This window comes from Gymnodraco acuticeps, unplaced genomic scaffold (genome assembly GCF_902827175.1).
Source record: "Gymnodraco acuticeps unplaced genomic scaffold, fGymAcu1.1, whole genome shotgun sequence".
Lineage (NCBI taxonomy): Eukaryota > Metazoa > Chordata > Actinopteri > Perciformes > Bathydraconidae > Gymnodraco > Gymnodraco acuticeps.
This window is the reverse complement of record NW_022992165.1, coordinates 23458-38460: the sequence shown is the minus strand read 5'-3', so window position 1 is coordinate 38460 and position 15003 is coordinate 23458. Positions and strand designations below refer to the sequence as shown.

At 40.0% G+C, this 15003-nt stretch overlaps 1 protein-coding gene across 1 annotated transcript; it reads left to right on the top strand.

Moving 5' to 3' along the window:
* Nucleotides 1-5272: 5272 nt before the first annotated feature.
* LOC117538716 (alpha-1A adrenergic receptor-like) lies at nt 5273-12655 on the top strand. Its single transcript, XM_034204620.1, is given in 3 exon segments — nt 5273-6569; nt 11361-11392; nt 11394-12655. Coding segments are annotated over 3 exon segments (1386 nt in total). The 5' UTR covers nt 5273-5653; the 3' UTR covers nt 11832-12655.
* Nucleotides 12656-15003: the final 2348 nt, after the last annotated feature.

Here is a 15003-nt window from a genome sequence, read left to right as displayed (position 1 = left end):
TTTATATCTCACTGAGACTGCTGCTGGACCGGAAGCAGCAGCTAGCTGTGGTGGCAACCATTAGCAGCTAGCATTTGCTCTCCGATTTTTACATTAAAATGGAATTATGGATTATAAATTCAATAATTTTTTTATACATGGACGTTAAAAACCTATGGATTAACCGATTCAGCCGCGTTTTTTCTCATTTTAATGCCATTGAACACGTATTTTGATCAGATTGACAGCTACGGCGGTGGAGACGATCTCCCTAGAAGCTCTGTGAAGGTACGTGTTGTGATGACTGTATTTGCTTCCCCTGTCGCGAGTCCGGATCACTCAGTGATGATACTATGTACCTACATAATCTGTGGAGTCTCAGCTTTAATCGGATATCTTGTATGTGCAGCTACGATAAGTAATAAGGGTACTTTTTATCTTGAGTTCTGTGCCAATGTCCGTTAACATTTTTCGCTCAGGGGTCATTTAGATAGCATTTTAGTTTGCTTCTTATGAGACTGTGTTTTGTTTTGTGTTGGTAAACATGGTTTGTATCGTCAGTTAGCTGAGATTATTTCCGTTAATCTGGTATAACACATTAATAGGTTCTTAAATATTAAGATCCCCTGAGACCACAGTATCGTGAAAAAAAAAATGTTTACATTACGTTTTTTTTACATTACATTTTTTATTAATTGAACAACAGAAAAATAATCGTTCGATTAGTCGACTAATCGATCAAATAATCGCCCGATTAATCGTTTTCAAAATAATCGTTTCCCCCCCAGCACTAGCGTGCACTACGCTCTGCATCAGCCAAACGACTCGCTGCGCCCTCGCTGCGAGGGGGACCCAAGTTCCCATCGGCAAAAACACGTGGGTTTGCTATCCTGGCTCCAAGATGGTGGAATGAGCTCCCCATTGACATCAGGACAGAAGATAGCTTGCACATCTTCCGGCGCAGACTGAAAACTCATCTCTTTCGACTCCAGTTCGAGCGATAGAACTTTTAACAAAGCACTTATATACTGATAAAGGACTGGCTTATCTAAAGCCAGTTGAGTAGCACTTGAAATGTTTTGGCTCTATGAAACCTGATGTACTTATATGATTCTGTTTTCTTCAAGGTTGTGTCTTCCTGGTCGAATGTACTTATTGTAAGTCGCTTTGGATAAAAGTGTCAGCTAAATGCAATGTAATGTAATGTAATAGGCCTTTGTGCAACACAATGCAGAGAGAATTCAGCATTATGGCAGACACACATGCTGCAAAAAGAACAGGAGCTGCAAAATCTGCTGCATAGACGAACTGTCAGGAAGCTTTATGCCCATTATTGTGCACATTGCCCTTGTGATGGTAACACTGTCCTCTCTCTGTGAACTGCTGTTCTGATTAAATATGCCCACGCTTATGCTACATTAAGCTTTATATTATGCCCGCTAATATTCTGTCCCGTAAAACAAAATCCTAATTGGGATTCCAATATAACATTTAGTCTTGTTTAAATTGTTTAATGGCCACTCTGAGGCTGAGGAGGCTCAAGCACTAAAGTTTCTTCAAGGGCAGAGCAACCATCTTTCCACTAGATCCCACTAATGCAATTCAATGAGCGGTGCACCTTTGGGTTCCAGATGTAAATTGGAGTGTAATGAAGTCCGCTGAAAGCTTTTGATCAAATAGTATGCGCAGGGAATGAGAGATGTATGCAGTCTGGCGGTAAGGAAATGCACTTAGGGATGTCAAAAGTGATGGTTTCTCTATAAAAAGCTCTCCATTCTTTTTTCAAATTGAGTAAAAATGTATTTTCTCAGAGAGCAAAGTAAACTTGCTTTGTTCCATAAAAACAATCAAAAACCCAAAGATATTGAAGACACAATTGTAAATAAAGTGAAAAGCAGCACATCGTCAGATTATTTGGCAGAAGGTATGAGCAAATAAAATATACTGTATGTTATGGTTGATTAATGATTTGAATCCATCAACCATGAATGCTCTTAAGAGACTTACTGATCGGACACATTGGACTATTTTGATCCTCTCCCAAAGGACACAGATTAACACATAAATGGGATTTAACATTTTTTCTTTTTTTTAATAGATTAACTCTACATGTGTAGGTATGTGTCGTGACACAAGGAAGCTATTACGTGAACCTTTTTTATCTGCAGCTACATCGAGTATGTGGATAAATGCACAGGCGTATTTTCTGTGTCTGCCACTGTCCTTTTGTGAAAAAACAGAAATGGCTCAAAAAGAATTGCATTTTCTCTGATAGGAAGGAAGGAAATTATACATAAAGAAGCCAGACAACTGATGCAAGGTGGCTGTGATCATTTAACACACCCCGCACCACTTCATCATTCTGTCACACCGTCTGCCATCACCCTGCTACTCCAATACTAATACTATTACATGCATGAATAAAAACAGCAAGCGCATATACATATAGGAGTTTTTTACTTTTTAAAAACTGCAGGTCACCCTTGAAAAAGAGATCTTTTGATCTCAAGGGGCTTCACCTGGTTAAATAAAGGCTACAAACAAACTTTTTAAAAAGATTAAAGGGATACTTTTCCAACAAAATGACAATTTAAATGTTATTGACTTGTCCTGTGTTGCCTTCAATTCTTCAAGAAAACTCAAAAATACCTAACATCAAAATCTCTAGTATAACCCAAGTATCATGTGTATGCCCATTATTTCCGAACACACGCATTTTATGAAGTTCGGAAACTGATATAGTGTAGAAGTTGTTTAACATGGCCCCTATTTGCTTCAATGCATGTAAACGGTTCTAAATCTTTCAAAATTGGACCATTACCAGAAAGAAAAAAAAGGTTTCATTCAAGGTGACACAGGGTGAGTAATTGATACAACAATGATTGATTTGGCGGTATTCCTTAAAGCTAAACTAAGATCAATTCAATGCAGGAGCCAACACAGCACATGAAACTACAGTAAAACGTAATAGCCGCGTTCACACCGCAGTACTTTCCCCTCTTTAGTTCCGATATAGTTCCGAAATGTCGCGTTCACACGAGCCGGAACTAAAATTAGTTCATCAGAACCTTTTTTACCCCCAGGTACTTTCGTGGGAGAAAAAGGTTCCTATGTCTGATTGGCTGGGCGGAATGCAAACCACGCCCCGTAAAACAAAACAAAAAATGTGTGAAGCCGCCATTTTATTATCCTCGCATTAGCATTAGCCCAGTGCACAAATGCAGAGAGTCTTACTTATGGCAACACAAAAGAAAACATGGGAGCGGTGGAGATGAGGAGGTGTCGGCGTTATGGCGATTTACTTGGAAGGCTTCAGTAGAAGCTGCTGGGAGTCCAGCAGCTTCTACTGAAGCCAGTCCCCCAACTCCGGGGACTTCCGGCCGGGGACTTCGGGTGGCAGTATACGCCGTGAAGTGGTTTGCGGCCTGCCAGTAAACCCAAAGCAGAAGAAAAATAAGTGACATCAGCGGCTTCATTTGCCTAATCCACCCCCAGGAACTTATTCCGGTGTGAACGCGATCTTAGTTCATGAGAACTAAAGAGTTCTCATGAACTAAGTTCTCATGAACGTTTGTGGGAAAAGTACTGCGGTATGAATGCGCCTAATGTGTTGGTTCGAACATATGAAAGACTTATTTATCTTGTCACAATAGCCCACAAAAACAGCGGGGCTGTGTTTTCAATGGGGTTTTTCCATTTTACACCGGCACTTCACCGCACCATGAAATCTCATTACATTTGAAAAGGCCATCCGAGTATCACATACGTTTAGCCATCCAGCAGAAACATCTGAGATATGCATTCAGCGCCTGTTTGAATTCAATTTCCCCTCAGGCTACTGATGCTGGAAATCGCGGCATTAAAGGTGGGGTAGGTAAGTTTCAGAAACCGGCTCGAGATACACATTTTGTTATATTCCATGGAATGCTCTTAACATCCCGATAGCAATGAATATCTTAAGTGCTTTGACAAAATATCCATAAAAAAATGTAATCTGTGGAAGCCGTAGTACTGTAAAAAGTACAACCAATCCGTTTAGCCGGTCCGGCTAAACGGATTGGATTGCCGCCCTGTCTGTCAGCCTTCCATCTTGTGCACGCACAAATGTATCTCGTGCCCTCATTGGGCGTGCCGTCATTGGGCGTGCATTGCGCGTTCATGTGTGTTGGAGGAGGTGCTCTGTAAGGAAGTCTGAAGGAAGGGGCGGATTCTTTTCGGCTGTGTACTTTCAAATTTTAGTGCACTCGAGCCGGTTTCTGAAACTTACCTACCCCACCTTTAAGTGTTTGTTTGGATGAATTTTTGTTCCGCCTCATGGTGGGATGAAGCCTTTGATCTTGCACAAACACGTGACGAGCTTTATCGCAGCTTCTTCTACATTCTTCTTCCTCTAGCCGCTGTTTATCTCAGTCAGTGACATCCCAGCTCTCCAACACGTACACGGAGAGTGCCACTGAGTGGGACTATCAGCAGGCCAGAGCCTTCCCCTCTGTAATATAGAGCCCACCTCAAGGTTTAATTCCTGGCCTGTCATCCACCGTTGAGTAAGAGCCGGGCTTGCAGTCACAAGACCTTCAAGGAAGCCATCTCAACACAAAACATTTTTTTTAATCTCTGCTTTCATTTATTTTTGTATTACCCGCATGGCTGGCTGGTTCTCTTATACAGTAATGCCACGGATGATTTTCTTTATTCCCCCGTGCATCGTAATTGCCGCTGTGGTGTCCTTGTCTTTATCCCCTGTTGTTGTTGTTTATGATTATGTCTCCTTTTTTTATGTTTTCTATTATAATACCCACCCTACCCCACTGCTCACCAGCTCTATTAAATAGATAATCGATATGCCTGGTTAATTGAAAGGTTAAACAAAAATCAGGTATGAGTAATGGGATGTTTTTACTTTTAGCTTGCAGAGTCAAAAAGACAAGGTGGCTGCAATGTTTTCTGGATGAAAAGGAAATTGTGACTGCCACTTAGTTTATTCAAGCAGAATACTACATTTTCTCTAATGCAACGAGGGAAGAATAGAGGGACTGTTTCCTCTGAAAAGAGACTATTAAAGGATATTTGTACTCTTTAATCATATCCGAGTGCTGTATAATTACTTTTTTTCCATTTACCTTTAATGTCTTACATTCTATGTGTGAAGTTTTGATTAGTTCCCGCACTGATGAATAAATATCAGCTCTTAAAAGGGTGATGAGCCTGTTGTGGGTATTAAAATAATCCTTGGGTAACTAATGTTTTGTTAACTATACTTATTTGTTATCTCTTTTCTTGTTTCTAAAAGGTTTGCTTCAAGAAAGCCTTTCAGCATGGCAGAACATGACATTCCAAATCCATCAGTGGCTGCCTCTGAGAAATTGAATATTTGTCATTTCCATTAGACTGTACTTTAATTCTGGACACAATTAGACAACCCATGGCAGTGTTCCTCTCTCTGACTTTCTGCCAAGGAACTCTGGCAGAGGCCATGTGATTGGTGGATCGTGTCAAGTGTCACCTCATCTACTTATGAACTGGAAGAGCAGGTTATGCGGCAGGGAGGCTTTCATCCTCTGCATCAGGAGGAGCAGAAAAAGGGATGTAGCTGTACTAATTAGAGTAACAGATGTGTCATGAGTGTTATCACTCTTCAAGGCATTTAGAAACGTGATGCACCCAACAGTTTACAATGGATCCCGCTGAGAACTCAAGTGTTTTTCCTGCAGCAGATCGATGTCCCAACTGCAGCTCATCCTCCCAACATGAAGTGGAAGTAGCCAAGATGGTGGTTCTGGGGATGGTTCTGTTGGTGTTTATCGTGTTTGGGGTCCTTGGCAACATCCTTGTCATCCTGTCGGTGTTGTTCCACCACCGCTGGCGCTCTGTGACGCACTACTTTATCGCCAATCTGGCCGCCGCAGACCTGCTGCTGAGCTCGGCTGTGATGCCCTTCTCTGCCACCTCGGAGGCTCTTGGAAGATGGGTGTTTGGCCGCTTCTTCTGCAGCGTCTGGGCCGCTCTGGACGTCCTCTGCTGCACCGCCTCCATCCTCAGCCTCTGTGTGATCTCCATCGACCGCTACCTGGCAGTTAGCTATCCTCTGCGCTACCCTGCCATCGCTACGGGTCGGCGAGGCCTAACGGCGGTGGCTGCTCTCTGGGTTCTCTCGGCGGCTATATCTGTGGGCCCTCTGTTTGGCTGGAAGGAACCGGAGCCAGAAGACGAGACAGTGTGCCGGATCACGGAGGAACCCGTCTATGCTTTGTTCTCGGCGCTAGGATCTTTCTACATCCCTCTGGCCATCATCCTGGCCATGTACTGCCGTGTGTACACTGTGGCAAAGAGAAAGAACGCAACCCTCCGGAAGAGCGGTACGGGAGAAGGGGTTGAGGCAGAAGGGGTGACGCTGAGGATTCACAGAGGGAACGCTGCTCAGACTGAGAAGCAAGAGGAAAACAAAGGGACAGTGGCACGCAAACGCACCACCTTTTCCCTGCCGAAGATGCTTAGGTTCTCAAGAGAAGAGAAGGCAGCCAAGACTCTTGGCATCGTTGTCGGGTGTTTCATTCTGTGCTGGCTTCCTTTTTTCCTGGTATTACCCATCGGTAGGTACCTCTTAACCTGGGATTATGTCATTAATGAACTATGACTTAGTATGGTCTTAAATAACCTTTTTCCCCCAGGACTAAAGGCTATATGATGACAAGACAACACTGACGTCAAACACGTGGGTCTAGATTAATATGCAATATGTGACAATTCTATTTTGAGAACTAAATGGTAGTGTAAAAGAAGACTAAGACAATAAGAAAATAGCTTACAAAATGTAAATTACACCAACATGCTTTTGCCTGAAATGTGACATTACCTGTCTTATTATATTCAAGTCACAAAGTGAAGATTCTTCTAAAAAAGATACATCTTTTAAAAACAAAGTAGGTCATTTAACAACTTTTCCTTTATCAAACTATATTTTGTCTGCAGTTATTAAAACTTGTCGTGAGAACTTATTGAATTACAACACCAGCAATTCATTTTACAATCTTCACTAACTGCTGAGGAAGTATATCATTCTCTTAAGCTGCTAAATAATCCACTTTGTTAACCATCTAGATTCTAGTCTATAACAATGTCTTTCCTGATACTGAACAGGTCCCTAACTTTGCATGTTATCTTCCGATTAAATTATCGTTATCAGATGTTATTGGGGGTCATATTTGATGGCCTTACACAACCAATTGGCTCAGTACTGTGAGCTGTTATTTCTTGGTAAGCTAGATAACTACAGGGAGGTGCAAAATTGTTAGGCGGGGACTGCTTAGTGTTTACGTCAGGAGCAAAGGATTACAATTAGTGACGCTGACTTGTTGCAAGTGAGGTATGTAAGTATTTAAAAAAAAAAAAACTCACCTCACTCAACAAACAAACATATTTACCTAGACATAGACACGTTTCTAAATGCGATCAATCATTCATCTTTTATAAAAGTAACAACCTGGGTTTTAGTTTGAATTCACAATTTTAGAGTGTCGAGTAATTTTTTTAATGTTGTTTATCAAAAGCAGCTACAGATTCAGCTGATCAATCTCTGCAGGTGTATTACTATGAAGGACTCCTATCACATTGTCAACATGTTCACTGTAATTGGAATCTCAATCATGTTCATTATAACAAAATAAAAGACCTTAGTCGTAAGTCAGACATTTACCTGCTCATTGTGTACGACACAGCAACAAAATACACAATTTGATTATTGGAAACAAATCTGTTTTCATTAATACACAACAAAACCCTACTGCAGTGATATAGAAGAGTAGTGGGTGTGGATTCAGGTGCTACAAAGATGAAACTACCAGAGAGGACATTTAAAAAGCGGCCTTTCTTTAGGATGAATGTACCTACACAAAAATATGCAAATATGGATAAAGTTACAAAGTCATTTGTAAAGCTCATTTGCTGTTCCAGATGGATAGAATAAGATTTGAGGATTTTGGATATACTTTAAACAACAGCATTGTCAAACAACCTTCTGGGTTTTTGGAAGGTTGTCGAAGATTTACTGCATTTTTCAGAAAAACAAGTCTTTATGGCTCATTGACTTGAATGCAAGGAGAATGTAATCAGTAAGAAAAATGGAAACTAACTTGTTGGAAAAGGACGAAAAGAGAAACTTAGAATATTTGATTTGCTGTGTCTGAAAATGGAAATAAGGTATTTCCTGAATATAAATGGTATTTAAATGGTTCAGCCATTAATTGAGTCCATAATGAGGGCTCTGATGATTTATTGTAGAGGCCTGCTTTATTCTGTTAATTTAAATTCAGCAGAAGCAACACAGGACAGAAATGAACTAATTAAGGATTAGTCCACCATTGTATCAAAACTCCATGTCGGAGCTTTGGTTGCCAATACCAAGAGCTCAGGGAAAGGTAAATGTCTACTAAGCTCGATATTCTTAACTTTATCGTCTATAAATTACACCTACATGTTGTCAGACTCTTTCAAAGAAGGCGATAACAGCAATGTTATCATAAATGTAAGAGAGGATATAAACCGACCATTGTAAAAACTAATCTTGAATCTTAATTGTTTCTGAAATAACTCTTACGGCTTGCCTGCGATAAGTGATTGTCAGTGTGGACCTGTGTGTATCTAAAGGGTAATAGTCTGTCAGCAGTTACCGCCCAGGTCGCAGATGGTGAGATTATTTCTGAAATGTGTGTTTTGTTAGTGTTACTCAAACTGTAATCGTATTGAACATGATGGAGGAGATTTGGTTGAAACACATCTAGACAAGTGATATGCATTGCCTTTTTTCAAGTGAATGTATTAAAGGCCAAATACGGAGTCCAACTGTAAACAAAAGGGATACTCTGCCAAAAACTGGGATTTATTGTCTGTAGGAAATGTATTAAAATGTCTAAACACAATAACTACATTTAAGTAATAATGGTTTTGACTTAACTTTCATGGCTATTTACTCGAGTAGTGCTGAAACATGTAAATAAACACTTCAAACAGAAGCTCTTTTGAAATGTCACAATAGGAAAAACACAGGTGTAAATAATAAAATGAATGATGGCTGAATATAGCTGCTTGTGTTGATGGGTCCTGGTATTGTGTTTACTGGCCCACTGCCACACTGTGATGGCTTACTGTGGCCCTCGAATAGCACTGCCATAATTAGCTATGATTAATGTTATTTAAAAAAACACCTGTGCTTTCCCGATGACAAGTCAACACGTCTGCTGTGAGAAGAGGTGTTTTAATTAGTTATCCGTTTGACAGAACTTTTATCAGTTGCGACAATTTTCTGCTTTTCACTGATATATCATTGAAAATGGAATAATCCCAAGTTTTGGTCTGATGGTTGGACAAATGGAGCAATTTAAAGATGATCCCTGGTGCTCTATGAAACTAATGGGATTTTTTCATTATTTCCTGACAGTTTATTGACAAAACAAACAAAAATGCCAACCTTATGGTGGCGCTATATGAAATGTCAGAGGATTACGAAGTGTCAGGATCCTTCCCCATGGGATCCTGACTAACAACATCAAGTTTTCATGGCAATCCATCCAAAAGTTCTCAAGCTATTTCAGTCTGACCCAAAGCGGCACGCTGACCAACTGACTATTTGACTGACAGATGATCTTACATACCAACATTGTGTCCATGGCTAAAAATATAGCCTGAGCCATTTTAATGTAGATCTAACAGCATCCCACCAATGGCTTGGCATTGTAGCCATTGCGATACAAAAGCTGTTGAGGCTTGAGTCATTTGTATCATATTTATTGATAGGTTTTGCACCATGAGCACAACCTCAGGCAAGGCCTTGCTACTTCCCCGCTGTCCCTCGACACTACTGCATGAGTTTCTTTACAAAGGACATCAAGAAATTCAATTACAAGCAACCAAATAGACCACATAAGACACCACAATGGGGCCGAATGGGCTTCTACTGTGAGATGAAATGGAATGAAACAAACAGTAGCCGCCTCCTATGAAAGCTATTATAGATTACAAGCACCAGGCTTAATGGGCTGTAATGCTAGGAGGCATCCTCAGTCACCCTGTAGTCTCCCAAGGCAGTCAGTCATCGGAGAATAGTTATGCATTTCAATTGAGACAGACCTTCATGGCTCATAGCACAGTGAGCATTCAAGCTTTGAGGCAATGATGGTCTGAGATTCCCAGACGGCTGTTGAGGAAAAAAATACTGCATTTTTTATTATTCCTCTGGAGCACTTCAGAAAGAAAGCATGTTTTGTGCTGAGGCACTTGTGACCGCCAGGAATGCTTTTCAGCTACCGTAACAACGCTGGCATTACAGTATGCATACCAAATTCAGAAAATAATGTGATGTGTGCTGTGTAATGGCACCATATAATATAGGCACTGTGAAGCATTATGCAAGTAAGAGTAGCTTTTGGACATTGGTTTATGCAAGTTAACCCGAAGGTATTGAGCTTATTCTTGTAAATGTGAATTATTATTAAAAAAAATGTTTTAATTGTCTTTAACTGTAAAACTGTCTGAAACTGTGCTGTTACCATTCTTGGGCCAGGTCTCTCTTGAAAAGGAGATTTTTAATCTCAATGAGACCTATCCTGGTTAAATAAAGGTAAAATAAATGTGCTCAGTTTTTCCAACTACAAAATGGTAAACAAAAAACGACTACTATTTTTGGGCTAATCATCATTGATTGTTGAACGATGTGGATTTCTCTTAACTAGAACCAAGGGACCCAAATCATGAAAAACTGTATGTGGCTAAAAGTACACCTCAGTCGCCATACTGTGTTTTATGATGATATGCCAAAGGAAAAGGGTAAATGTAGACTTTCAGGAAGGCAGGTGCAGATTCCATGTTTCGGTTAAAGAAGTTTCAAAGAAAAAACACAGGGCAAGAAAGAGACATCAAATGTGGACAAACTGGACAGGAATTAATAGTACTGAGAGGCTGATGAGGTAATGACATGCAGGCGAGGGGGGGGGGGGAATCCATGGCAACTGCAGTGCTGATTTAGAAGGTGGGAACAGGTGTGTAGATGGATAGGGCAATGGGGAAAGGTGGGTAAATCTAAGGGCATCTGTTGGGTGGATGGAAATGAATTGCCTATCAGCGTAAAACAATAGTAAATGTTCTTGAGTGTGAGATTTAGAAAAAAAAGTAACCCTTAGGAGCCTGTTTGTACAAGGGGAAAAGGAAATATGTCTGGAAAGAAGTGAATGACGGATAATTTACTAGCATTCTGTGCTAGATGTTGAGCTTAAATGGAGGTATTGACTACCCAAGTGCATATTAGGCTTAGGGTTAATCTTGAAGAATAGCGGTGTATTAGTGTGTTTGCTTCCTTATTTGATTTGTGTCTCTTTATTTGGATACTCTAGGATCCATCTTCCCGTCCTGTAAGCCTTCTGAAAACCATCTTTAAGATCACCTTCTGGCTTGGCTACCTGAACAGCTGCCTTAACCCCATCATCTACCCCTGCTTCAGCCGGGAGTTCAAGAAAGCTTTCCAAAACGTGCTCCGTGGTCGCTGCCTTCGAACTGGGGCGCCTGCGGTCAAACCACAAGGACACGTCGCCCCCCACCCCTCCAGTCCACACCACCCGTCCCGCAACTCTGATGTCTCGTGCCAAAACCGCGTCAATGCTTCCTCGTGGGGCTGCTGCAGGGCACTGTCGACCTCCTCGTCATCAGTCGCTGGTCCGGATCAAAGCCCGCAAATCCAGAGTAAGAGTCTTCTGAAGGCGTGGTGTTTCTCAGCGAGCCGAACGCCGGTGCCCCAGAACCCCTGCAGTCACAGATCGGCCAAGGTCTTACGCCTTTCTCTCAGTGTGGCAGGAGAAGCTGTTTGATTGGCCCGCTGATGCAATGCCGGGATCTTTGGGAATCCAATCTTTGGTTTGCCTTCCGGAAAAACTTCTGTACAACTTTTGCATGTATATTCAAATTTCTCAGAGACATAGAGCGCAGGACTAGGTCATAATGTGACATACCTCAAGCACTGGCAGAAGATAACTGTTGCCTTAAGACCTTATGTGTCAAAGGAAATAGGATTTTAGAAAGTGAATGAAAACATGTTTTGTACAGATTCATCAACAGAATTCTGCCCTCAAGTGTCAACACAGGATCAAACCAACAAGAATACTGGAGAAATACTTACAGCAAGATACTTTTGGAAAAAAACATTACAATTATTGAGTTAGCAGGGATAATTTCTGCACTTGCCATTGTACAATAACTGTAGAGACATTTCTTTAAACTTTAGTGGTATTTATTCAGAATGCACAGAAGTCCTTAAGGACCAGATACATTAATCATGGCATTCACTGACAGCTCTTAAAAGGTGTAATCTAGTGAAAGATGGTGTGTATGTGTATGTATATATGTGTCCCTCGTGTTTCTAAAGGGACAAAACACCTGTAGGATTCGATGTAATGATACCTGTCACAGAGAGAAGAAAACGTATGAATCGTCGGACTGAAAAGAAACAGGAGTAGATCTTTGAGTGTGGTATGAATAACAGTTTGCAGAAGCAACCAAAGCCCTTCATTGTACCCCTCTGAAGCTTTCAATGTTCTGTTTTTGTTGAGGTTGTATCAACGTGTGTTGAATCAACTTTTTTATGTTTGACATCTTAGCTTGTGGTATTGTTGAATAAATGAAGAGGTGTCAGATAGTTTTCTCTGGATCTTTGAGTACTGGTTTCCTGCCCGTGCAGTTTTGTTTTCCTCAGGCAAACATATTGTATTTCTTTAACTGACATCTGTATATTGAGCTGACAGACAGCCCTGACTATTATCAACTTAGCTGTCATGACTAACGTGTAAACAAACAATTATCTACTTACAGGTTACAGTAACATAATAGTCACATTTGAGTTGTGTTTGTGTCCGCCCCAACCTTTACTTTGTCTCTAGTTTTAATTTCTAGCAATTCCTGGAGGGAATTAACAGGCTCCTTAACTGCTCAATCTTCCTTTGGTAGGGGTGTTTTGCCGGTAGTCTACAGTCAGTTTAATAATTAAAAATACAGTTTATTTATAGAGCACCTAATATAAGAGATGTAGCTCAAGGTGCTTAGGAAAATATAAATGCAACATTAAAACATCAATTAGCCAATAAAAGACAATAGATGATCAGCTTTAAATGTTTATTAGGCTGATTTTCTGGTTAATATTTGTATTTTGTGACATACTGTACTAGCATCTTTTTTCCCCCTCTGTCTGAAACCAGAGGCCAGTCTTCTCTGATTGGTAAGCTGGCTGGGTCTGTTTTGATTGGTCAACCACTTAGAGTGTTACATAGTGATGTCACTATGTTACTAGAAATAAAGGAGTCAAATAGAGGTAGGAGAGAAACTCCCTCTTTGGGATTTTAGCCATTGCAGACCATTTACATGTACTAAAAACCTATATAACACACAGGAAAGGGAAAACCCCAAAAAGCATAAAAGGGTCTTTAAGTTAAAAAAAAAAAGAAAGCCATAGTAAATAATACAAATTTGAATATTTGTTTAAAGAAATATAAGCTTGAAGTTTTTTCAGCTGTCTTTTATAGATATCTATATATTTATATAGCTGAATTTTTCACATAGCCTGCATCTGTAATTGTCCTTAGTAGATTATAATATTGGAGCATGATTTCATAGATTTAAAACGAAGTGTAAAAAAACACAGTTTAAAAAGCTCAAAATAATACGTCTGTAGCATTGCACAGATGGTGGGTTTTAAATCGTTACAAGTAGACGCATACAGACTGGGGGCATTTTAGCTTCCAAAGCTTAAAATAAATGTCCATTTGTTGCATCTTAATGAAGCGACATTGCTGTGAAGTTGTTGGTATTCAGTTCACATCATTCATGAAAATGGTAATTAGCTTTGAATAAATTACTGCTGCAATAGAAGCTACAAATATGTATAAATGTAACCTTCAATAAAAGTGACAAATACCCACATAGAAAAGACTTTCAAAAAGCTATTGAAAAGATAGTTTTCATTGCCAAGGATATGCCTGCATTATACTTTATGAAAGCTTCTTGCCTGCCCACTCACGCCGTCTTTATTGAAAAGTAAGTAATTATATTAATTAGCAAGCCCATATCACACAATTCCACAAACAAACATTGTGTGGTCCAGTGTCGAGATAACGGCAGCATTTCATTAAGAAACATGACATTGATGAATAGTTTCAAAACATGTTCCGGTTGTCTGATCCTTTTGTAAGAAGTTGTCAAACGTTTCTTCTGATCTATTATCCTTTGTTGTTTTTAGCTGGTGTGCTCGGATTAAAAGACACTTTTCTACCTTCAGACATAACAGGGATGAAGACAAACTGTTTGTTTTTGTCACCTAAGGTAAGGACACAATAGAAAGTGACATTTGTTTTGCGTTGTCGTGCTAAAAAAAGGGGGTATTATGTTGTTGTTCGGGGGATAAAGTATGTTTAAAGTCTGCATACCCCACACTTTATGTTTTCATGACTGTCAATGACAAATATAACAGCAGCTCTCGTTGTGTGCGATTATACAGCCAGGGACTCGATCTTACGCCGTGTTAGGCAACAAGTAGCTGAAGGCGAAGTGTTGACTTTTCCTTCGAGGGGCATGACTGAATGCAATGAATATAATATATAAGTAAATACAATGACATTTACCGCTAAGGCTTAAAAACACATTATCTCCGTCTGAGAGAACGAACATAAAATGCATTTGCATCTCCAGGGACAGCTTTCTTCATGTTTGAATGTCAAACCCACTTACATATTCTTCACTTTACATATTTCAGTTTTGTTCAAATTCACAGAAGACACTGCCTTTCTCCTTGAAAGCTAATGGTGCGTAACACATGGCTACAGGGACACTAGTATTCAGATGACTACTTTATATGAAAATACAAACACTACTCTCTGAAAATACTCAACTACAGGTAAGTCAAGCATTCATAATAAAAAACATTGATTTTCCATTTAAAATGTTACCCGTCAATCTTTTACTATGAGATTCATTACATCTGCATCAATGTGTACG